Consider the following 25674-nt stretch of genomic DNA (forward strand, 5'->3'; position numbering starts at 1 on the left):
AGGTCTCTTAGTTTTGTGTTCAAGATTCCTTTCTCAAATGATGACTCCCAAAGCAGAAGAACAATCATTGATCTTACACTTTGTCAGATTTCATTTCTATCAAAATAGCCATCTGGCTGTTTAGACTTTTTGAAAATGAAAATGAACAAAATGTAAAACTACCTTGATTTATGAACATGTGTCTTTCTAAATGAATAAAATTTTCATATATATATTTAGTGAAAAATTGTTATGGTCTTATTAGATTCTGTAACCCAAAATGAGTTATTTTGGTTAAGAGAAAAAGCCTGGGAAATATTTTGTTACCGTAACATTTTGTTGATCACTGAAGACTATATATAGCTTTTTGTTGTGACATTTCTCACAATTTCAGTCATAGGAACCGGAATGATAGAGCTAATAATGGGGCAGTTGGTGTACAAATCAATGCAGTTTGTTGTGCAAGCTTCTGGTAAAATGGCAGTGCACTTGGACGCAGAGGTCTCTCGGGGGCCAATCAAATGTGCTTTTGTCTTTTTTTAAATGTAATTTTTACGATCACAAGAGATTGCTGGACTTGCAGAAGCATGGGTACTGCAGGTCTATCCCATCAGTGAGCTGCTCTTTGGTGCAGATCATAATGCTGCCTGCTACAGGAATGCATCGAAGGTATTAGAGTTGGTGCACAAATGTGGTGTGTAGTATAATGACAAGTGATTGTCTGGGACGTCTCTCTTGTGATCACAAGATCCCGTTGGACATTGATAATGTAAGATGCCGCAGGTCCGTTTCCCTTGTTTGTTGGTGTAACAGATGGTGGGAGAGCTGCGTGGCCTTGGTTGTAGTGAGGACTAGACTTCAAGCTGTGGTCTTGCCTGCTGCTACAGTCCCTTAGAGGAGACATCAGAGACAGTGTAGTGTAGAATCCATGCTCACTTGGGGAGTGGCTTCTCTCATCAACGTTGTCCTCCAGCGTTTGATCGGTGGAATGATAAGCTGGATTGCATGTGTTCATTTGCGGACTGCCAGGAACTGCACCATCAATTTGCGGGGCATGTCACTCAGGGAATTGGGCGAAATTTTTTTTTTGTGTGACTTTGTTTGCTTGCTATCTTGAATGTTTTGCACCTTGGCTCTGGAGGAGTGCTGTTTCGTTTGCTGTATTCATGTATGGTTGAATGATAATTAAACTTGCACCTGAATGTGAGACTATGAGGAAGGACAGGGAGATGATAGGGCAAAATCGCAGACAGTGGAATGAGTTGAAGTCTACAGATGTTTGTAGATGAATCACTAGATTTCAGAATGGTTCCAGAGGACTGCAAATGTCACTCTACTGTTTTAGAAGGGAGGGAGGCAGAAGAAAGGAAATTATAGACCAGTTAGCTTGACTTCAGTAGTTAGGAAGATGTTGGAGTCCAGTATTAAGGATGAGGTTTTGGGGTATTCGGAGGTGCTTGATAAAGTAGGTCAAAGTCAGCATGATTTGCTTAAGTAAATATCTTGTCTGACAGATCCTTTGGAATTCTTTGACAAAATGTTGATACAACTTAAAAAAAAGGGAAGACAGTGGCTATATTTCATTAGGAATTTAAGGAGAATTGGTTTGTCAACTAAAACACTCAAAAACTTCTACAAATGTACTGTGGAGAGCATTCTGACTGGCTGCATCACCATCTGGTATTGGGGATGGGGGTGGCTACTGAAGTAATTTGCAGAAATTTGTAAAATTAGTCAGTTCTATCATGGGTACTCACCTCCATAGTATCCGAGAACTGGTGCCTTAGGAAAGCAGTGTCCATTGTTAAAGATCCCCACCACCCAGGACATGCCCTCTTCTCATTGTTACTATTGGGAAGGAGGTACAGAAGCCTTAAGACACACACTCAGCGAATCAGGAACAGCTTCTTCTCTGCATCCACTTTCCAAATGGACATTTAACCCTTGGTTAAACTCACTACTCTTTATTTCTGTTTTTTTTTGCACTAATTATTTTGACTTAACTATTTTACAGACATACATGTACACACACTGTAATTCAGTTTTTTTCTCTATTTATTTATCAGGAATTTCATTGTACTCCTGCATTTAACAATCTCATGACATATGCTGATGATACTAAATCTGATTCTGATATAACAGGCAGAATAGACAAAGGAGAGTGAGTGGATGTTGCTTACTTGGATTTTCAAAAGGTCTTTGGCAAGGTGTTGCATATGAGGTTGCTTAACAAGATAAGACCTCATGGTATTTCAAGAAGGATGGTAGTATGGATAGAAGATTGGCTGACTGGCAAAAGGCAGAGTCAGAATAAAGGGGGCCTATTCTGGTTTGCTGCCAGTGTCTAGTCGTGTTCCACAGGGATCGGCATTGGGACCGCTTTGGTTCGTGTTACATGTCAATGATTTCGATGATGGAATTGATGGCTATGTGGCCAAGTTTGCAGACGATACAAAGACAGGTGGAGGGCCAGATAGTGTTGAGGAAGCAGGGAGTCTGCAGAAGGACTTGGATGGACTGAGAGACTGGGCAAGGAAGTGGCAGATGGAATATGGTGTAGGGAAGTGTATGGTCCTACATCTTGGTAAAGGAATGAAATTGACTATAAACAGGGAGAAGATTAAAAAATCAGAGGTGCAAAAGGACTCTGGAATCCCTTTGCAGGATTTCCTAATGGTTAACTTCCGGATGAGTTGGTAGTAAGGAAGACCAATACAATGTTAGCACCTATTTCGAGAGGAAAAGATGAAATGTGAAAGCAAGCTAGCAAATAATATCAAAGTGGATAGTAAAAGTTTTTTCAAGTATGTTAAAAATAAAAGAGAAATGAGAGTGGACATAGGACCATTAGAAAATGAAGCAGGAGAAATAATAATGGGGGACAAGGAGATGGATGATGAACCAAATGAGTATTTTGCATCAGTCTTCACTGTGGAGGACACTAGCAGTATGCCTGATATTGTGTGTGAAGGAAGAGAAGTGGGTGCAGTTACAATTACAAGAGAGAAGGTGCTTAAAAAGCTGAAAAACTTAAAGGTACATAAGGCACCCAAACCAGATGAACTGCATCCTAGAGTTCTGAAAGAAGTAGCGTTAAGAGATTGTGGTGGCATCTTTAAGAAATCTTTGGACTCTGGCACGGTGCCAGAGGACTGGAAAATTGCAAATGTCACTCCACTTTTTAAGAAAGGAGGAAGGCAGCAGAAAGGAAATTACAAAGTTTGTATATAAACCAGTTAGCCTGACCTCAGTGGTCGGGAAGATGTTAGTGTCAATTGTTAAGGATAAGGTGATGGAGCACTTGGTGACACAGGACAAAATAGCACAAAGTCACCATGGTTTCCTTCAGGGAAAGTCCTGCCTGACAAACCTGTAGGAATTCTTTGAGGAGATTATAAGTAAGATAGGTAAAGGGGATGCAGTGGATGTTGTATATTTGGACTTTCAGAAGGCCTTTAACAAGGTGCCACACATGAGGCTGCTTACCAAGTTAAGAGCCCATGGTATTACAGGAAAGTTACAAATATGGTTAGAGCATTGGCTAATTGGTAGGAGGCAGTGAGTGTGAATAAAAGGATCATTTTCTGGTTAGCTACCAGTGACTAGTGCTGTATGCTGTATATAAATGATTTAGGTGATGCAAAGTTTGCAGATGATACAAAGATTGGTGGAGGGTCAGGTGGTGTTGAGGAAACAGGTGGGATGCAGAAGGACTTAGACAGATTAGGAGAATAGGCAAGAAAGTTGCAAATGAAATACAATGTTGGAAAGTACATGGTCATACACTTTGGTAGTAGAAATACAAGCGTACGTAAAATGTGCAGACTATTTTCTAAACGGGGAGAAAATCCAGGAATCTGAGATGAAGAAGGACTTGGGAGTCCTTGTACAGAACATCCTGAAGGTTAACTTGCAGGTATAGTTGATGGTGAGGAAGGCAAATGCCATGTTAGCATTCATTTCAAGAGGTCTAGAATACAAGAGCAAGAATGTGACGCTGGGACTTTATAAGGCACTGGTGAGGCCTCACCTTGAGTTTTGGGTCCCTTAGAAGACACGTGCTGGCATTGGAGAGGGTCCAGAGAAGGTTCACAAGATTGATTCCAGGAATGGAAGGGTTATCATACCAGGAACATTTGATGGCTATGGGTCTGTACTCACTGGAATTCAGAAGGATGAGGGGGGAATCTCATGGAAACCTTTCGAATGTTGAAAGGCCTAGACAGAGTAGATGTGGAAAGGATGTTTCCCATGGTGGGAGAGTCTAGGATAAGAGGGAGCAGCCTCAGGATAAAGGGGTGCCCATTCAAAACAGAGATTTGGAGAAAATTCTTTGGCCAAAGGCTAGTGAATTAGTGGTCATGTGCAGCTGTGGAGGCCAGGTTGTTTGGTGTATTTAAGGCAGAGATTGATAGGTTTTTGATTGAATATGGCATCAAAGGTTACTGGGAGAAGGCCAGGAACTGGGGTTGAGGAGGAGAGAGGAAAAAAAGGGATCATCCGTGATTGAATGGATGGGCCAGATGGCCTAATTCTGCTCCTATGTCTTATGGACTATAACATAAAAGTAAGGATATGATGCTGAGGTTTTATAAGGCATTGGTCAGACTGCACTTGGAGTATTGTAAGCAGTTTTGGGCCCCTTATCTAAGAAAAGATGCGCTGACGTTGGAGAGTATCCAGAGGTGGTTCACAAGAATGATTGTGGGAATGAAAGGATTAACATATGAGGAGCATTTAGTGATGGTTGTGGGCCTGTACTCACTTAACAGATTGAGGGGGGATCTCATTGAAATGTTTTGAATATTGAAAGACCTAGAGTGGATGTAGTGAGGGTGTTTCCTATAGTGTATGAGGGCACAGCCTCAGAGTAGAGGGGCACCCTTTTAGAATGCAGATGAGGAGGTCTTTCTTTAGGCAGAGAGCGGTGGATCTGGAATTCATTGCCATGGACAGCTGTGGAGGTCATGTCATTGAGGTTATTTAAAGCAGAGGTTGATAGATTCTTGGTTAGTGAGGGCATCAAAGGTTACGGGGAGAAGACAAGAAAATTGGATGAAAGGGATAATAAATCAGTTGTGATGGAATGGTGGTGCAGACTCGATGGGCCATGTGGCCTAATTCTGCCCCTATGTCCTGTAGTCTTATGGGTTTATTCTTCAATTCTTCTTTGAAGAAACAATTATTTATATTTTACATCTTTTGCTGGAAAATCCTATAAAGAATCAATGGAGGGATAAAAACCAGTGAACTGAAACCTGTAAGATTCACAAATAGTTAGCAGTACAAAAGAACACATTTAGGGCCATTTTGTTAGAGAAATTCAGAGTGACCTCACTTGTCATCTAGGCTTGAATCTACTATTGCTTCTATCACTAAAAGATTTAACCATTCTGATAATTCCCTTATTAATCAATTTGAAAAACTTAACTCTTTGCTTTACTAACCAGAGAAAACAAACTTTTCCTGTATATGATACAAAAACTTTAGAAATGTTCATGCTTATGTTTACAATAAAGCAGTATCTGAATCTCAGATCCTTCTTTCAACTATAGTTACTTGTCTTTGATGTGCTGCTGAATCTATGTAACAATACACCTCCAAGAATACAATACCCTTTTCACAGTGGGGCATTCAGAACTACCGATAGTGCAGTTACCAGTTTGCAACTTACCCAAAAGCCAGTACGTTGTTTGTCAAAACTAGAAATTATATAATCTCAGAGTGGAGGAGCAACATCTGATATTCCATCTGGGTAGCCACCTATGGCATGAAATTTAGTTTCCTCCTGGTAAACCCTCCCAACTCTGACACTTCCCGTCTTTTCACCTGCCTATCTCTTCCACCTGGGTCATCCTATCTTTTCTCCTATGGTCCACTCTTATGTCCTATCAGATTCCTTCTTCTCCAGCCCTTGACCTTTCCCACCCATCTGGCTTTACCTATTACCTTCCAGCTAGCCTCCATCCCTCCCTCAACTTTTTTTATCCTGATGTCTTTCCCCTTCCTTCTCAGTCCTGACAAAGGGTCTTGGCCTGAAACGTCAACTGTTTATTCACTTTTGTAGGTGCTGCCTGACCTACTGAGTTCCTCCAACATTTTGTGTGTGGTGCATTATATAATTGTATTTTTAAGACATTGTGCTTACAATAACATTGCTTGTTACTGCTTCTCATGTTTTAAAATTAAAGTTTTCCAAAATATTTCAAGAATTACCTTTTAAAATCTCAAATATCAGCTGTAAAGTTAATATTTGCCCACAATGAAGTTTTTCCTTGGGCTGTTCCACCAACATGCCACATCAAGACCTCACCCTGAATCCTCTTTCCACCAGGCTTCAATCTCCTGCAAGTACAGTGACCTTCCTTAGGCAGTATCAGATCTGCTTTGTGATTATGCAGACTAATACACTGGTTTATTAGATGTCTAATTGTGACTGTGGAGACATCCTTGGAAAATACTCTCCACCCCCACCCAGCCCATTCTTTCAGCAGACTAATATATGAAACTCATGAAAATGATAGCTGATGTAATAACTTGGCTTAATGATGCAGCCACCATGCCTATTGAAGTGTAATTTCTTCATAACTTTCATCATTTGTGCTTTTATTCAACTTCAATTCAGTGAGGGGCTGCAAGTTCTACTTACCAGATGGTTTAGCACAGAACACACAGAACATTTGAATTCTGTCTTGTCAATTCTATTTTCAGCTTATACAAAAAAAATCCTCAATTTATTTGGGGAAATTACATGAATAATTTACAATGTACAAAATGCTCTGTACTATTATAAACGTTCAGAATCCTTCTTGGTCACAATTGTTCCCTGTCTCCATGGTTTAAAATAAATGAGATTTTGTCAGTGCCTGTGTCTAGTATTTTTAAAAATTGAATCTAATGCTCAATGTCTAGGTTTTCCAGCAAGATCACATGTTTACCTGGCCTTTTTTTTGCCTTATTTGAACTTGGGTATGTTCTTTAAATTTAAAATAACATGGTTTTGCTTCTCCTTCAATATTTTTATTAATTTCTACATAGAAGAATACAGAGTACAAGAAGATATATACTATAAGTCAAAAAAGATAAAATAATACCGAATACATTATATTTGATTCACACATGCAATCTCATTATCCTGTATTCATGTAAATTAAGTTAAATTGTAATATTGAAATGTGATAATTTTGTTATACCAAAAAAATCTAAAGCCACTACCAAGATCAATGCTCTTTGTTAAGAATTTTTTTTCCTTTTTTCTTACCTTATCGTATAGTGAAATATGTTATTAGCCAACATCTGTACTTTAACAGCAAATCAAAGGTTTTGAAAATAGTTCAAAAATGGTCCCCACAATGTCTGAAAGTCTTGACTAGATTCAGAAATTGAATAGTGGATCTTTTCTAAATTTAGGCATGGTATAACATCACGTAACCATTGAGCATGAGTAGGCGGAGCAACATCCTTCCATTTAAGCAAGAGCACCCTCCTAGCTATTAGAGAAATAAAAGCCAAAATGTGCAAATCAGATGTCTCCAAAATAGTATCTTTTCCTCCAACAAATAATTGTTGTTTCTCTTCAAATAATTATATTTATGATTTGCTTCCCAACAGCTTTAAGTCTGTAGCCTGATTACATGTGAGCTTGAAACAATTTTCCCCACTAAAAAGTAACTTCATCATGGATACTCTCAGAATTTTAGCCTCTTGCAACATCTGATCTTCAAATTTGCAACCCAAATTACAGAAAGATTCCTGATGTTCAAACAAGTTTCCAGGTTTTAATTACACTTACAAGATTAGCCCAACTAATTATGTAGTGGACAGGTCCTGCTCATTTCACCAATCCAGTTTCAAATTTGGTATTAAAATAAAAATTCTTACTTCAGGGTATTCTTTGCTATCAGTGATGTATCATAACCTCTCCCTGGGAATTCTAGGAAACATTTAAAACACTTAATTACATTACTTTTATTATTGAAGTGAATGCAAGCCAAGTTGAAACAATTTGTCTTAAAAATAAGTCTAAAACCCGGGTCCCAAAACTTAACACAGTGCCATAAACAGGGTTTGACCAATGATAAGAAAATATAGCAGATACATAGCTTCCTCAATTTTGTGCAAATAAAGGCCATGCTTTTATTTTTCCATTTGAATCTATAATATTTTCTATTATTGTATAGTCAGTGAAAAATACACATATTAACATACAGAATCTTATTACAATGTAAAAATTAATCCACACTGCATTATTGTAATGATAAGGACACTTAGGATCCTCGGTAGGTAGTATATGAGAATGGATTCAGGAGAAGAGCAATGTGGTACTTCTGACTTGTATCTGAAATGTTGAAGACAATCTAAGAAACATAATGAGAAAATTAAATGTATAATCAAATTAAATAAATTTGCCTTTCAGCTATTTTATCTTTTTACAATAGATGAAACTGGAAAATATTGGGAGAGATTTAAAATTAGTTAGCAATTTGCCATCACACATTTTACATTGCCATAGAATGTTGAAATTACCCCATATAAAATCATTTAAATCTATCTTAAGCTGTATCCTGATGTAAAAATAAAGATTTCTTTTTCAAATAAAAGCAAAAATTACTGAAAATACTTAGCAGGTCAGAAAATATCTGGTAGAAAGAGAAAAAAAGCATTAATATTAAAATGCTGATTTTGTTTCAATACTGAAACTATCGAACCTGCTGAATATTTCCAATACATTTTTAAAAAATCCTTTAATTAAGTAACATTTACCATTTAAAACTGCTGTACATTTATGACTGATTTTACCTCTAGTGGATAGGTACTTTGCAAATGGAAACAGATATCTTCACTGCAGTTAATGATGTTCAGTTACATGTTAAACTAAAATCATATTCCATTAACTTTTGAAGCAACTTGAGCATAGTAGATGTTACTTTTCATTTCTGAAAAGTGTGATTTCTATTGATATGTATAGAAAATTAAAGCTTTTGTTGTTATTACCTCTACATATGGGTAGAAACTGGCCACTTTTAATGATTGCCAATATTCATCTGTTGCAAATTTCATCTTGTATATCCCAGGAATAAAAGTCTGTGATGTTAGCAAACCAGGGCATCTGCCATCTGAATTAGTAACCCTACACACAACAGAAATGCAAATAAATTTACTTGCTTTCAATATTGTTTTTAACCAATTATTTCCTTAAGTTATTAATGCAAACACATTGTATAATTCATCCTCTTTGTTTTTAAGTTACTGTATATTGTGGAAAATAGACTGCATCAAACTCATTTTTGTCAACAGTATTTGAACTAAGGAAGCAGTACCATATGAAGATGATTCTGTTTCCTGATATAAGATTTCTCTTGATAAAACTGCCAACTCTAAACATTTATATTAGTTACAACAGTTAAAAAATAAACTTCTGCAAGAGAGCATTTTGTAAAATGGATGCTAAGTTAATGACACAGAGTAAGGTTACTTAAAGTTTGATCAAGAGGTAACTATTGAGGAAGATCTCAATGAAAGGAGAGGAAATGGATAACAAATTTTATTAGAGCACAGCATGTGAGACCATTTGGCCCATTGGGTCTGTGTTGGCTCTCTATCAGAGCAAGTCACTTGTTCTAATATCTGGCTCTTTCTTGTAGCCCCACAATTTCTTCCTCACCATGTATTTGTACAATTCCCCCTTGAAGGTCAAAGTGGGACCTGCCTTCATGCAGGCAGTGCATTCCATATTCCAACCATACACAGTGTAAGAAAATAACTTTTTAGTTGTGTTATGCTTAATTATCTTTCTCTGGTCTATACTTGTGATCTCTGGTCTTAGAACTCTGAACTAGTGAGAATAGGCATGACACCTCTTCCTTTAAAATATATTTCCATCAAAGCTCCCTTTAGTATTTTTGAAAGATAGAAGTCTCAGTCTCTCTTGTCCTTGTATTTGAAATCCCTCATCCCAGAAATAATTCTCGTAAATGTTTTCTGAACTCTCCCAATGCAATCAATCCTGTCCTATAACGATGTGACTAAATTTGAACACAAGTCTCCAGATGAGCTCAAACCAGTACTTTCTAAAGGTTTAGCATGGCTTTCCTGCTGTTGTAGCTTATGCCTCTTTCTCACCATGCCTTGCCTCTTTCAATGACTGGGTTACCCATGCCCTTCGATCGTTCTTCTCCTGCATTCCTTCTATAACAGCATCCTTTGTCCCAGCATCTTATCTTGAAAGATTTCCCACTAAAGATGTTAAATTATTTAGCCTATAGTGACTTTGATAAGAGAGTAACATTTGCCACTCTCTAGTCCTCTGGCACCATCCATGTATTCAAATAGCATTGAAAAATTATGGTCAGTATCCCCTTAATTTCCTCCAGCATTCCCTCCCACTCCAAATCTTACAATGTATCCCATCTGGTGACTTACCTATTTAAGTTCAACTAACTTTTCTGATAATGTCTATGCTGTCAACTTTTCTCAACTATCTCACATTAGATGTGCGTATAAATGCTTTAGATTATACTGTATAGGTTTAATTTAAAAATTTAGGTGATCATTTATCTGGTATAATTATTTATATTATTAGTATATATACATTTCAAAATTATTAAATATTAAATATTTAAATTAAAAACTAAAATAATACTTTAGGAATGACATATTCACAAGTGAAGATAGGTGCAAAGTACTCATCTAGTGCCTTAATATTCCCCTCAGCATCTGTGTATATATTGTTGGGCTGGATTGACAAACTTCCCATTGAAATTGATCTTCCTCCAATGATTTTCTTTTACTTTGAAATGTACCTTTTATATACTTACCTGAACTATGAACATAAATATTAAGATTGCTCCCTAAATGCTTCCTGTCAAAACTTGATACACCTGGCTCAGTTCTTTTTTTGCTGCTTCAAGGACAAATTTCTAAAGGATATAATGGAAGTGTCTTTGACATAGTAACTATTATGTCAATAGAGGAAGAAGCCCCAGTTGTCTTTACTGTAGATATTATGAAATTTTGAGGTAAAAGTCAAACATCCTGCACTACAAAATATCCCAGACACATTTCAGAGAGTATTCAACTACTCTACCTTAACTCATAGTAATAGTATGACATCCCTATTATACCTACCCTGTAGTTTTTACACTTCTCTATTATCTCCTAGATATCTGCTCCCATTTATCTCTCCCAGCTATTGAAGACCTACAGAATACATTCACCAGTGTAATGTTCCCTTTTTAGTTTCTTAGTTTTACCTAATAAGGTTGTTCTTGACTTTTTTGTGACATAATCTCACTGGTGTATTGCAATATCAACACAGCTAAATTTCTTACACTGATCAAGTGTGAACTGCCTTCCTCATTTCATCTTGCTTTATTGCCTTTAACTTTATCATTTTCTGTCTCAGGCTTCCGAAACATTTGCATACTGTGCAAACAATAGCTCTTGTTGCACTGCACTACAGTATTGCTTTTTCCTTCTGAATACCTACTTGCCTGAACCCTCCACCCCACCTTCTGCTTCTAGTGTCTTACTTCTCTCTTCCTTTCATCCCACTGCCATACGAGTTTAAGTCCTAACAAACTCAACTACTCCCAGTGAGGCTCCTCCTCACATCAAATATTTTGAAGAGCAAGCCAATAACCCCTAGCACTCAGAAGCCAATAGCACCAGACAACAAAGATTTTTCTGACAAATCTGACAAAGGGTCTTGGCCCAAAATGTTGACAGTGCTTCTCCTTATAGATGCTGCCTGGTCTGCTGTTCCACCAGCATTTTGTGTGTGTTGTAAAGATTTTTCTTCCTGATTACTTTTGGGTATATCTTACAGATCATGAAAATTACCATGAAGTTTCCCTATCATGCACCATTTAAAAAAATAATCTATATTTGTTATTTCGATTCATTATTCGAGTTAATTAAAATGTTGCCCACAATAGAAGCTGAAAAGTTTTCTATCTTGTCCAGGCATGCTTAGGCAGGGCCAATGCTGCATGGCAGAACAAGTTTTAGGAAGGCTGAACATTTCAGCAAAGGATTTCAATATTTGAGATGGATATTTCACAGAATAATTGATGCAAAGGTTAAGGTAGGCATTTCTGTTGGTCCACAAATCAACGACAGGCAATTTGAGGAACTTCTAGTGAGACTGGAGAAAATTGCATGAAAGGCATTTAAGGGTGCTGTTAAAAATTTTCTAGCAGCCGGTTGACAAATTGCTTCAAGTGTACAAAACCACAAAGTGCAACATGTCACTAAAGATTCATTCTCTGCATTTCCATTTAGAATTCTTCCTTGCAAATCTTGGCACTGTCAATGACAAACATGGCGAAAGATTTCACCAAGACGTTGCAGTCATAGAGAAATAATATCTGGGAAACTGGAATCCATCAATGCTGGGTGATTGGACACTGAAGCGAGAAGCCTCAGACGCTGAGTACAAACAAAAGTCATCGGTAAAACATCTTAACTTAGCTGAACTGTTGCAAATCATCAGCACCATTATTCAATACATCATATTCAATAAAAGCTAATTTCTTGTTTCTCCAAATTCCTAAGAGATACAAGTAATCTGAAATTATGTTTGTGTTTAGCATCACTGGGTCTATCATTTAAAAAATTATGAGGAAGCAACACTTAGAAAAAATTTGTTGTCCTGTGTATTTACTCCTTTTTAAATATTGAAAATTTCCTTCCTTCTAATTGACTACAACAGGGACCATCTTTCAAATACATTAATTAGCCTGTAGTTATAAGGATGTGAAAGATGCTTTAGAAATTCAAATCTACACAGTGTGTGTTCAGGCGGTATATGTAAGAAGGACATCCCTGCCATCGATTCTCATGTTTATACGAACTGATTCCTACATTGTCTGATTACGTTGTCACCATTGGACTTAATAGTGTAGAGGCTGACGTCTCTGACAAACTGGAACAACACTGATTTAAATAATTCTCCTTTAATGTGTCGGTAGCATTGAAGGCCCCCCTCCCACCCCTGGAACTCATTCGGATTTACTAAGATGCTAACTGAGGCCAGAATTCCTTCTTTGAAACACAACAGATATGGTCTTGACCTGAAATGTCAACTGTCCATTTCTCTCCATCAAGTCTGCATTACACACTGGGTTCCTCCAGCATTTTTTAAGTGTGGCTCTAGAACTTTTACTGTCCTTATGCGCCCGAATCACTTTGATCACTGCACTAACATGGATTTTATTTTATATTGTTCTGATTGTGTTCTTTCTTGTAAAAATTGTTGTATATGTGACGAGATCCTAAGGTTTATTCATAATGGCTGTGCCTTTATAAAAGAGAGAGAGTGTGTGTCATTGATTCAGAGAAAGAGAGAGAGAGCACTGAGCAGCTCATGAGTCGCTATGGTGATGGAAGGACAGAGCTATATGATGGACAGTTGATGTTCAGCATGTTTGGGATATATACAAGGTCAGCTGGCTTTTCAGACAGACACTGGGTGAGCTTTGAGTGCCCATGAAAGGGTGAGTTTTGCTCGCAGTGTGGAACAGGGGTGACTAGTGGAAAGCTATCGGTGTGCTTAACCCTTGCCTGGGTTGAAAACTTTACCACGTGAAGACGGTACCCTTTAGTGTGGTCACAGTCGGTGACTTTAAAAGGACTTCGGAGGACAATGTGGCAAGATCGACGGCATTGGCTTACTTGGAAAACAAATCACCTCTCTCTCTCTCTCTCCTCAATTCTACTCAACTCAGTATCACGAATTGAACTGACTTCATACCTATACTATCGTAAGACCATCATTTGCCACCTAAACTTGAAGAAGTTTGGGGTTTTATATTTACACACTTATATAAGCATAAACTCTGCTAACCAGTTTGATTTATCTGGTTTTATATTACTATATTACGTTGATACTAATAAATAGTGTTTCGTAAATAACAAAACCAGACTCCAGGTGTGTTCCATTTCTGCTGGTTCTTCTAACCCGTTACGGAGTATGTAGCAAATAATTTATGTTTATTTTTGTGAATGTTGTCTATATGATGCAACACTGTAAGTTTTTCGTTGTAATTGTGCATACACATACTTGTGCATAGACAATAAATTCGACTATGGAATTGAGATTGAGAGAGGTCTGGGCCTGAGTAAGGCCGATGAAAGCATTTACATATAGCTCATTGTTTATGGTGACAGGACGTACCCTCTTGCTACCTCTTTCCATCCCTCGTTCTCCAACCGGGAAACAGTGACCGCCAGGCGAGCAGCGGGGATCCCTCGGGCCGTGTTGAGGGCATGAGTCGTTAGCGGGCTCTGAGACATGTCGCGCTCCCAGGAGTTACTCTGTTGCAAAAAGGTGCTCAAAAGTTCATTGAAGCTACTATGTTAAATGAATATTTCTTTATTCCTAGAAGAATGTTAACAGAAAATTGCCTAAAACATTCAACTCATAACACATTCCCCTCAGATCTTCAGTTAGTGAAGGTGGGGAAACCGCCAGGTGAGTATTTTTTTAATATCTCAGAAATGTCCTCCTGTTCTGTCGAGGATTCCACATTAAATTGGGGCACTGATTGGTGTTCTGAGCAGCCTGGTAGAAACGGGCAGTAGTACACCAGACTACAGTCAATGATGTACATCATACTGTCCTGCCCTTCTCGGGAGCAACCACTGCACCCCAGTTAGTATAAAGGTGTTGCTACAGCAGACAACAAGGCTTGTGTGTATCTTCTCCCAGCCCAATATTACCTTCTGCAACAAATGTGTTACATTAGAGGGATAAAACCGATCTCTTGGGGTTCTAGGCTGACATTATTTGCTCATCTCTATACAACCGGAGTGACATTATTGGACATGGAGTGCCCAGATTTTCACCCAGTTTCCGCAAGTGAATGGGTGAAAACTGGCGGCATGTGATTTGGGAATGAACTCAGTTGTTTGTGTACAGATTATTTTGTGCTGTCGTTGACCTTTCAAGGCTAAAGTCTTCCCCACCCTATTGCCACCCCGTCATTGTCTAACTCAGCTCCTGTGTTTTATGGATTAAACTAGTAATCAGCAGGTTGTGGCCACTCAGATGTTAGTGACCACGTTCATTTCAGATCTTATTTTAGCTCAAAGGCGATGTGTGGGTCCAGTTTTTTTTTCACACAAAAGTTTCCGGGCGTCTGGAATGTGCTGCTGGGTGTGGTAATGAAAACAAATATTTAGGCAGTTAAGAGGATTTTAGCCACTGGAATTTGCAGAGAATGGAGGGATGCAGACATGTGGGCAGAAGGGATTAGTTCAGTGTTTAACTGGTGATTAGTATGACACAGCATAATGGGCCTGTTCCTTTGCTATTTGGTAATATTTCTGTTTGTTTCTGGAATTGGGGGATATCCAGAAATATGTTACATCTGTTATGATTTAAACTTGATGCAACCTTTCCTCTGCTGCCTTTTCAATCCACCCAAGAAAAATAGTTTGTCACCAGCTTCCTTCAGAAACAAAATATTGGTGCTAGGTAACAGAAAAGATGGAACTTGAAAAAAGTTTTCGAGAGGTTACTGATCTATCGATGAAGAAAAAGTGGTGGATTTGCCACGTACAGACTGACATGTTCCAACTCGTGACATCACAGGCAAGTCCGGTGGAGATGATTGAGGGAAATGGATTAATGTTGAGGCTAAAACAAATTGGATTAAAATTAGTAAAGTTAAAGTGTAATTCATTTACAGGTGTCCACCCCCTCTCCTTTACAAAGGTAGAGCGTTCCTATGAAACCTTTCTTAAGCTGAAATGGCATAAAGTGAAGAACCATTCACTTATGTGGGAAAAATTTCCGTAAAAGTGAAATCCTCTTTGTAATGTGAAAACAGGCTACTAATGTAAGTCTTTTGTAAAAATGAAGTGGCATAAAGCGGGGGAAACCTGTATTTATTTTCTATATTAACTTGTACTCCATTGTACTGCTGCCAGTAAGTTAACAAATTTCACGACAAGTGCTGGTGATGTTAAACCTGATTCTGATTACAGAACTGAGCATGTCCTGGTTATGTCCCACGTAGTGTGCTTTCACTATGAAGAGGAGTAAGGGTGCACCAATTAGCATGGTTTAATTGGATGTTTGGAAGGGTTTTGAATTGAAGAAATATATTACTCAACAAAATGAAAGTACACAGTATTGTGGGTAATATACTGGTGTGAACTGAGGAATTGGTTAATAGTTGGACAGCAGAGGGTAGGAATGAACAAGTCATTTTCAGATTAGAAATCTGTGACATGGGGGAGGACGGATTACTACTGCAGTTCCAGCTGTTCACAATCAATAACAATAATTTTGATCATATAATAAATCCTGGTTTGCTTACATTGCAAGTCTGAAGAGAATGTATTGATGATGTAGATTGGATTTCAGGGACTTATATCAAGTGAATGAACAAGCATGTGCTCCGGGTCACGGCAGGATTCAGTCCTGTGAACTGTTTATAACCCAGACAGCTCACAAACGGGAAATGTGATTGTGGATGCCTGCAGCAAGCAGCAAAACCATCCTGCCTGTCTCCCAAATGCCTATTCACCTGCATGGGCTGCACATGGGGTGGTGGTGAAGGCCACTTAGAGCTGAGGGAGCATCTGCTGCAGCAGAAACGACAGATGGGATATGGCGTGAGAAAATTGTGCCTCCATCCAATTTAGTTCAAAGTGTGATGTTCTTCAAAAGCTGAGAGACTGAAAGGAGATGGTGTTCAGAGAGACCAGAAGACCTTTATATACAAATCACAAAGTCACACTGTGGGCGTGATAAACAATTAGGAAGCCTAATGCCAAGAAGCAAGGGGATAGAAACATCTTGCTCCATTTATGTAGAGTGAGACCACACATAAGATATTTTGTGTGAGTTTAGTTTATATTTGTGATAGTAGAAATACAGTGAATATCACTTGTTTGACACTGTGATGTTATAGATGTACAGAAACAGGCCCTTTGGCCCATCTAGTCCATGCCAAACCATTTAAACTGCCTACTCTCATTGTCTTGCATTGGGACCTTAGCCACCCCACCCCCAGCAATACCCCTACCATCCACATACCTATCCAAGCATCTCTTAAGCACTGAAATCAAGCTTGCATGCACCACTTGCACTGGCAGCTCATTCACACTTTCACAACCCTCTGAGTGAAGAAGTTTTCCCTCATGTTTCCCCTAAACATTTCATCTTTCACCCTCAGCCCATGGCCACTGGTTGTAGTCCCACTCAACCTCAGTGGAAAAAGCCTGCTTGCATTTATTGTATCTATACCCCTCATAATTTTGTATATGTCTATCAGTTCTTCCCTCAATCTTCTATGTTCCAAGGAATAATTCCCTAACCTATTGAATCGTTCCTTATAACTGAGATCCTCCAGTCCTGGCAATATCCCTGTAAAATTTCTCTGCACTCTTTCAACCTTATTTATATCTTTCCTATAGGTTTGTGACCAAAACTGCATGCAATATTCAATCAACATGTTATACGACTTACCATTCGTTGTGTAAGACCTACCCTGGTTGGGCCTACCAAGTATAACACTTCACACTTGTCTGCATTAAATTCTACCTTTCATTCTTTAGTCCACTTTTCCATCTGGTCCAGATCCTGCTGCAAGCTCTGATACTCTTCCATGCACCAGCAAGTCTTGGTATCATCCACAAGTTTGCTGATCCAGTTGTAGGGTTCTCAGTAAAGCTAAGGCTAATGGAATGGTTTCTCTGTAGCTGCGACATTTGGGTTATAACTCTAGATAACAGGTAGTTAATCAATGGGAGGCACATTATTCTTGTATGTCTGGGAACCGGTTTTCGGTTGAGGAGGAACGAGAGGAAGGACGTGTGGAGAGTGGGGAAACTACCAGACGGCGGAGACGGGAATCCAAGGGTCCGAGTGTCAGTGGCATTTTCGGCGGAGGTTGTTTGGTGGATGAGAGCTCCAATGATTTATTTGTGCACAAACTATTTTATTAAAAGTGGTGCCTTTCTTTTTTAATTTTATTTGATATTTTGTTTCTCTACTAACCACATAGCCCGGTTAAGAGTTATAAAGTGTCATCATTTAATTGCATATTGTGTACTGTCTGATATTTTATGTTGTTGGTTTGACCGTTACATAGCATCCACCCAAAGGTATTACACCATTTGGCAGGGCCAAGGCCAGCTTCCCCTAGATGAACATGAGTTAATCGAGCCTAATGTTTACCTCATTATCATCCAGATCATTGCTATAGATGAGAAACAACAATGGACCCAGCACTGATCCCTGCGGCACACCACTAGTCACCCTGCAGTTTCATCACTTGCCTCCCACAGGGTCTGAGGGAGCACCTTGTCAGTTCCTGGGGGTTTATCGACCCTAATTTGCCTCAAGACAGCAAACACCTCCTCCTCTGTATTTTGTACAGGGTCGGTGAAGTCTCTGCTGCTTTGCCTCACTTCTATAGATTGTGTATCCATCTCCTTAGCGAATACAGATGCAAAATTTATTTAAAATCTATTGGCTACGTGCATGGATTACAAATTCTGATCTTCCACAGGATCAATTTTGTTTTTAGCAATCCCTTTGCTCTTAACATGTCTGCAGAATCCCTTAGGATTCTCTTTCACCTTGTCTGCTAGGGGAACTTCTTGCCTCCTGGTTTCTTGTGCAAGCGTTCTCTTGCATTTCTTGTACTCTATAAACACCTCATTTGCTCCTACCTTGTCTATACTTGCTATGCACCTCCCTTTTAAACCAGGGTCTTAATATCTCTTGAAAACCAAGATTCCATAAACCTGTTACCTCTACCTTTTATTCTGACAGGCACATACAACCTTCGTACTCTCAACATTTCACTTTCGAAGGCCTCCATTTCCAGAGGACGGCCTGTCCCAATCCACACTTGCCAGATCCTTTCTGATGCCATGAAAATGCCTTTCCCCATTTTAGAACCTCAGCTCACGACACAGACCTCTCTTTCCCATGTTTACTTTGAAACTAAGGGCATTGTGGTCACTAGGCAAAAAGTGTTTCCCCTGCACAACCTTTGTCACCTGCCCTGTCTCATTCCCTTACAGCAGATCCAGTATCACTCAAACTCTCATTGAGACTTCTACACACTGATTACAGAAACTTTCCTGAACACATTTGAAAAACTCTTATCACATCCAGTCCTTTTACATTATGGGTGTCCCAGTCAATATATGGAACGTTAAAATCACCTACTATAACAACCTTATATTTTTTGCAACAGTATGCAATCTCTCTACAAGTTTGTTCCTGTAAATCCCTAGGACTGTTGTGTAGTTGTAATATTAATGTGGTCATGCTTAATACTCAGTTCCACCCATAATGCCGCTCTAGGCAAGATCTCTAATCAGTGCTGACAGTGCTCTGCTGCGGCATTCTCCTTGACCGGTGACGCCACTCCTTCTCCTTCAATTCCTCCCACTCTGTCACACCTAAAACAAATGAACCCCGGAATACTGAGCTGCCTGTCCTGGCTCTCCTGCAACCAAGTCTCACTAATGAATGCAATATCATAATTCTAAGTGTTGATCCACGCCCTGAGTTCATCTGCCTTTGCTGTGATAATTCTTGCATTGAAATATATGTCATTCGGGACATTAGTCACAACATGCTCAACCTTTAGATTACAGATTGTGTCTGAGGTCTTGCCAACGTTTGTCCCTGTAACCTCCCCACCAACTGTTCTGGCACTCTGGTTCCCATCCCCCTGCAGCTGGGTTTGTTTGATAAGAAGCTATTGAGCAGACTAGAGTAGTAGTCTCTTGAGTTGGCAGAATGACGGGTGATGCCATTGAAAATTACAAGATACTTCTGGGACTTGACTGGCTAGATGCAAGTTTGATCCAGGTGCCCATGGGCAGACATCTAAAAGCAAGGTCTTAAAGTAAAGGCTGCTCTTCAAGATACAAATCTCTTTGCTAAGGTGGTAAAAAGAATCCTTAGCATTTCTCAGCCGAGAGAATGGTAGGCATTCCAGTGCAGGAATTCATATTGGGAATAGTGGATTGGTGCTGGAAAGTGGTGCTGAGATAAAGTATTGGCTGTAATCTTATCGAATGCTGAAGCAGATACAGGTGTTCAAATGAGCTGCTCCTGAACATGTTTTTTATATTGCTGGATTCTCTGTACATCTCTGGATACACGTCTAACAACACTGGTCACATTTGAAGAGGATGCTGAAGCCAGAAGTACAGTAAATTTTCCAAGGATCAAAAAGCTTCAAGAGATTATTAGTAGGATGGTGGAATGAGAAAAAAATAGGCAACAGTGTTGTGAACAGTGTGGCTTCATCAATGATAGAAATATTGTTTGGGTTTGGAAATCTTTGGTGAAGTGAAAGAGCAGAGGAATCTGTAGAATAAGAGAAAATGCAGGAAATATTTAGCAGGTCTGGCAGCACCAGTCTAAAGAAAAACTAAATAAATAAGAATATTTACTTGAGAAGATTTATTGTAACTAGTAGGAAAAGAAAAAAAGGCCACTTTAATTTGCAGAGAGGGTGGAATGATAGAACAAAGGATGACGTCAGGGTTAGCATGATGATATGCAGCCAGTGAAGCCAACAGGTTGAGAGGTTAATGAAGATAATTAGAGAGCGAGAGAGATTGAGAGAGCAAGAGGGGGAGAAAACAAAGAGACATGTAAAAGTTGCAAACACAGCTGAGAACTGCATTATTGGCTGTGTTTTTCTCTCTCCGTTTACAGGTTCAGCTTCACAAGGTGGCACCTTAGGCCTTGTGCTCTCTCTTTCACTCTCACCTTCCTCCCATTCTTTGCCATTGACCTTCTGTGATAACACGTACAGCAAGCTCAGCAGGTCAGTTAGCCTCTATGGAGAGGAATAAACAGTTGCCGGCTCGGGCTGAGACCCTTCATCGGGAATGGAAAGGAAGGGGGAAGAAGCCAGAATGAAAAAAGGGAAGGAGTACTTGTGGTGTGACTAATGTCCTGAGCTGCGTATGTTTCAATGCACGAAGCACCGTAAGAAAGGCAGATGAGCTCAGGGCATGCATCAACACCTGGAATTATGATATTGCATTCATTAGTGAGACTTAATTACAGGAGGGGCAGGACTGTCAGTGCAATGTTCAGTTGATTTACATGCAATGGAGTGGGAGGGATTATTGGAGAAGGGGTGGTGTTACTAGTCAGGGAAAATGTCACAGCAGTGCAGTCAGGACAGGCTGGAGAAGTTGTCTAGTGAGGTGTTATGGGTGATGAACTGAGTAATAAGTTAAGTATGAACATGTTAATGGGGCTATAATTCAGAGCACCCAACTGTCCTAGGGATTTACAGGTACAAATTTGTAGAGAAAGTGCACACGTTTGCAAGAAATAGAAGGTTGTTGCAATGGGTGATTTTTAACTTTCCGCATATTGATTGGGACTCCCATAATATAAAAGGACTAGATGTGATAGTTTGTCAAATGTGCTTGGGGAAGTTTCTTTACCCAGTACATAGAAATCTCAATGAGACCATGTGTGACACTTGAAGCCAGTGAGGGGGAAGGGAGATGAGGTGAGGAGCTGAGAGGTGATGGGTGAAAAATGTAGAGGGAGAGGAGAGAGAACCATGGAAGAAAGGAAAGGAGGAGGGGCACCCAATGGAGGTGATAGGAAGATGAGGAGAAGAGAGGGGGAAGAGGGGAGCCAGAATGGGGAATGGGAAAAGAGAGAAGGGGAGGGTGGAGAAATTACCCAAAGTTAGAGAAGTAGATGTTCATGCCATCAGGTTGGAAGCTATCCAGATGGAAAATGAGGTGTTGTTTATCCATCCCGAGAGTGGCAATAGAGGAGGCCAAGGACTGACATGTCAGAATGGGAATGGAGAGTGCAATTAAAATTTTATGGCCACCATAAAATCCTGCCTGTTGGGTTCTGAAGGTGCTGAACGAAGTGTCCCCATTCTACGTTGGGTCTCACTGGTGTAGGGGGGACTGCACTGGGAGCCCACAATGGTCTTGTGAGTGAGGTGTTGCCTCACTTGGAATGAATGTTGTAAGGACTAGATAGGGTGGATGTGGAGAGGTTGTTTCCTATGGTTGGGTATCCAGAACTAGAGGGCACAGCCTCAAAACTGAGGGGCAACCTTTTAGAATAGAGGTAAGGAGGATTCATTTTTAGCCAGAGTGGTGAATCTGTGGAATGCTCTGCCACAGATGGTGGTGGTGGCCAAGTCCATGGGTATATTTAAGGTGGAAGCTGATCATTTCCTGATCGGTCAGGGCATCAAAGGATATGGCAAGATGGCAGGTATACGGAGAATGGACTAATTCTGCTCCGATGCCTTATGGTCTTATGGACTGTTTGGGGCTTCAAATGATGAAGTTGGAGGTGTAGCACTCTGCTTGCAGGGATAAGTGCCAGCAGCGATTTAAGTGGGGAGGCATAAATGGATAAGGGAGTTATGGAGAGAGTAATCCCTGTCGGAAGCAGGGTGTGGGGGGAGAGGCAAAGATATGTTTAATTGAAGATGGAGGAAGTTTCGGAGAATGGTGTGCTGGAGGTGGAGGCTCACGGGGTGGTCGGTAAGGACAAGAGAAATTCTGTACCCTTTTATGGCAGTAAGAAGACGAGTTGTGGGCAGATGTCTGGGAAATGAAGAAAACGCAGGTGAGGACAATGTCAATAGTAGAGGAAGGAAACACTGTACTTTGAAGAAGGAGGACATCTGAGATGTTCTGGAATGGAAAATTTCATTCTGGAACAAATGCAGCAGAGAGGAAGGAACTGAGAAAAGGGAATTGCATTTTTACAAGTGACAAGGTAGTCAAGATAGCTGTGAGAGTCAGTGGCTATTATTAAAGATATTATTAGACTGGCAGTCTCCAGAGGTAGAGATCAAAGAGGTGGAGAGAGGTGTCAGAGATGGACCAAGTGAATTTGAGCAGAAACAAGAGAAGACCCATAGATGCTGGAAATCCAAGCAACATGCAGTATATGCTGGAGGAAATCAGCAGGCCAGGCAGCACCTATGGAAAAAAGTGTTGTTGATGTTTTGGGCTGAGACTCTTGGGCAGGACAGGAGGAAAAGAAGCTGAGGAGTAGATTTAAAAGATGGGGGGAGGGGAGAGAGAAGCACAAGGTGAGAGGTGAAACCTGGGGGGGAGGGGTGAAGTAAAGAGCTGGGAGGTTGGTGAAAGAGAGACAGGGCCGGAGAAGGGGGAATCGAAAAGGAGAGGTCAGAAGGCCATGGGAGAAAGAAAAGGGCAGAGGGGCACCAGACAGGCAGGCAAGGAGGTAAGGTGAGAGAGGGAAAAGGGGATAGGAAATGGTGAGGGGAGGCATTACCAGAAGTTGAAGAAATTGATGTCCATGCCATCAAGTTGGAGGTTACTCAGGCAGAATATAAAGTGTTGTTCCTCCATCCTGAGTGGGGTCTCATCATGACGGTAGAGGAAGCTACGGACTGACATATTGCAACGGGAATGGGAAGTGGAATTAAAATAGGCGGCCAAAAGGGAGAGTGTAGGTGCTCGGCGAAGCAGTTTCCCAATCTACATCGGGTCTCACTGATATACAGGAGGCCACATTGGGAGCACCAGACACAGTGTTTGACCCCAACAGAGCCCGGTGAAGTGTCGCCTCACCGGGAAGCACTTGTTTATCGTGTCCGGTTAGATAAATCTCTAGTTATCATTTATATGGTTGCCCCAAAAGTGGAAGAGTTAGTAGTCTTCAGGTGGCAGTTGTTTGGGCTCTGGTCTGCCCTGATGGCCTTTTGACAGCTTGAGGGAATTCAAACCCTGGCAAGTGGTGAAATCTCTCAGAAGATTCAGCTGCAAAGCTACCGTTACAAACCTGACTTGTTGCTTTGTACATTGAGCCATCTTACCTTTTCTGATGTTACAAGATGATGTTGAATGTGCTGAAGTCGTGGTGCTGTCATTTAATTGAACAGGTCTTCCAGAAATGACTGATTATGAGCTGTTGATACTTTAAGTTAATGGGAAGAGTAAATTTAAGTTCTAGTCCTATGATGTCCCTCTTCAACCTCACAGTGTTTGCCTCTTTCACAATAACGGCTTCTGTTAATAATTGTTAGCTCGTGCCTTCTGACTCTATTAATATTGGTGAGCTATGTTGCATATGCAGTGAAAAGGTAAATCCAGTTAATATTGTCTTTTACTGAGTTGCTGTGTAGAAGGTTCAGTGTACATGGTGAACGTTTGGATACAGAACCCCAGGGTTTGGGACTGCCGAGGGTTGCTTGCTTAACTCCTTCATACCTACAGGGGCACTATTTTGTGCTAGGGTCAGTAAGAGACATGTTAATGAATAGCAGATGCTCTGTTTAAAAAAAATGGTGCCAAGTTTGTAAATATTTGGATAAATCTGTTTTTTTTTTAACCCTCTCCCCTCGTCAGGAAAGACAAGAGCAAGAAATCCTCCACAGCGATTAAATCTTCAGACCTGAATGGGATAATTTAAAATTTACCCTGCTGTGGATGTCTATTTAGTAGTTGTATTACATAGTATACTGCGTATAAAAGATGACTAGAGAGCAATACGTTACATATTTGAGTTGAGATGCAAGTTGCATTGAGTTGGAGTTTAGAGCTAAGCTGGGAGGAGGATAGCGCATTTAATATTTCAGTAACATTGTAAATGTTTAATAAAGCATTTTTTGTTGTTTACATAATTCATATGTAAGAAGTACATGAATGACAAATATCATCATGTCACCACATCACGTGCGAGCACTTCACTAACGAAAAGAAACTAAGTACACACACTTTCCCGGCTCCTGTGTTTTTCCTTTGAATAGTTTCCGGAGTTAAAAGATACTTTACAGATTTCACTTCCTGTCATCCTGTATTACTTCTGTTAATAAAATGAGCTCGTGGCAGTGCGAGTTTATTAGCAGAAGCAATAGTGATGACTCTGCGCAGTTTAAGCAAAGTTCAGGAAGTTGCTCATTAATAGAGGACCCAGGTTATATAAAATGAACACTATTGCATTATATAACATTTCCACTAGCAGCTTCCCCTTTGCCTTTTCTGTTCTCCACCTCAGTCTATAGTTTAGAGTGTCAATGACATTAGTAGCCTGAAATTCCATCATGTCTTCCATGTTGAAAGAGGATTGTTGGAAATGGGATAGAAATGTTGCTGAGCATGAGAGGAAAATATTTAAAGTATCTGATTGACTCATCACTGATTGGATAAACTCCCAGGAGTCTTTAAAAAAAAGAGCAAATTGGAAGAGCAGAGTTGGTTTGGGAAATGAATTTCAGAGAGTGGATTACAGACAGTGTGCAAAGGGTGAGGTGACATTGGTGCACCTTATATATGGGTCACAACACTCTGCTCTAGTAGTATCCACATTTGAGGTTACCCATCTTTTTCCGGGCGAGGCAGACGTTCACATGTACTTTCTCCAAACTTGTCATTTGGTGCGACAAGTGTGGACCGGGCGACCATTTTGCCAAGCTCCTGGGCTCTGCTGGCAGTGCCCACCTTGAGCACTTGGTTGCAAGTCATTTCACCTGCTCCTCCCATTTCCCACCATGACTGACCTGTGCTTTGCTTCCTTCACTACCTGGGTGAGTCCAAACATCAACCAAAACAAGAGTGCTTGCACTCTAGCTGGGTTGTACATTGAACATTTAACCTTCCAGTTCCTGGTAACCTTTATACCCTGCTTCCTTTGGCATAGCCCAATGACCCTCACCAAATTTTACCATGGAAAGCATTTTA

General features: G+C 40.1%; 1 protein-coding gene across 1 annotated transcript; it reads right to left on the reverse strand.

The window, feature by feature from the left end:
• Positions 1–6982: 6982 nt before the first annotated feature.
• On the reverse strand, positions 6983–24004 carry uraha (urate (5-hydroxyiso-) hydrolase a). Its single transcript, XM_059993057.1, has 4 exons — positions 23811–24004; positions 14156–14295; positions 8974–9109; positions 6983–8336 (listed from the first exon to the last, which is right to left on the reverse strand). Exons 1-4 carry the CDS (start codon positions 23862–23864, stop codon positions 8247–8249), a joined length of 420 nt encoding a protein of 139 aa, XP_059849040.1. The 5' UTR covers positions 23865–24004; the 3' UTR covers positions 6983–8246.
• Between the last annotated feature and the right edge of the window lie 1670 nt (positions 24005–25674).

This window comes from Hypanus sabinus, chromosome 17, assembly GCF_030144855.1.
Source record: "Hypanus sabinus isolate sHypSab1 chromosome 17, sHypSab1.hap1, whole genome shotgun sequence".
NCBI lineage: Eukaryota > Metazoa > Chordata > Chondrichthyes > Myliobatiformes > Dasyatidae > Hypanus > Hypanus sabinus.

Coding starts and splice junctions, on each gene's coding strand:
- uraha (XM_059993057.1), bottom strand. CDS start 23,864: ATGACAGCACCACGACTTCAGCACATTCAACATCATCTTGTAACATCA. Junction 14,296..23,810: donor ATCTTGTAACATCAGAAAAG/GTAAGATGGCTC, acceptor TTTTTGCAACAG/AGTAACTCCTGGGAGCGCGA. Junction 8,337..8,973: donor GTTTCTACCCATATGTAGAG/GTAATAACAACA, acceptor TATGTTTCTTAG/ATTGTCTTCAACATTTCAGA.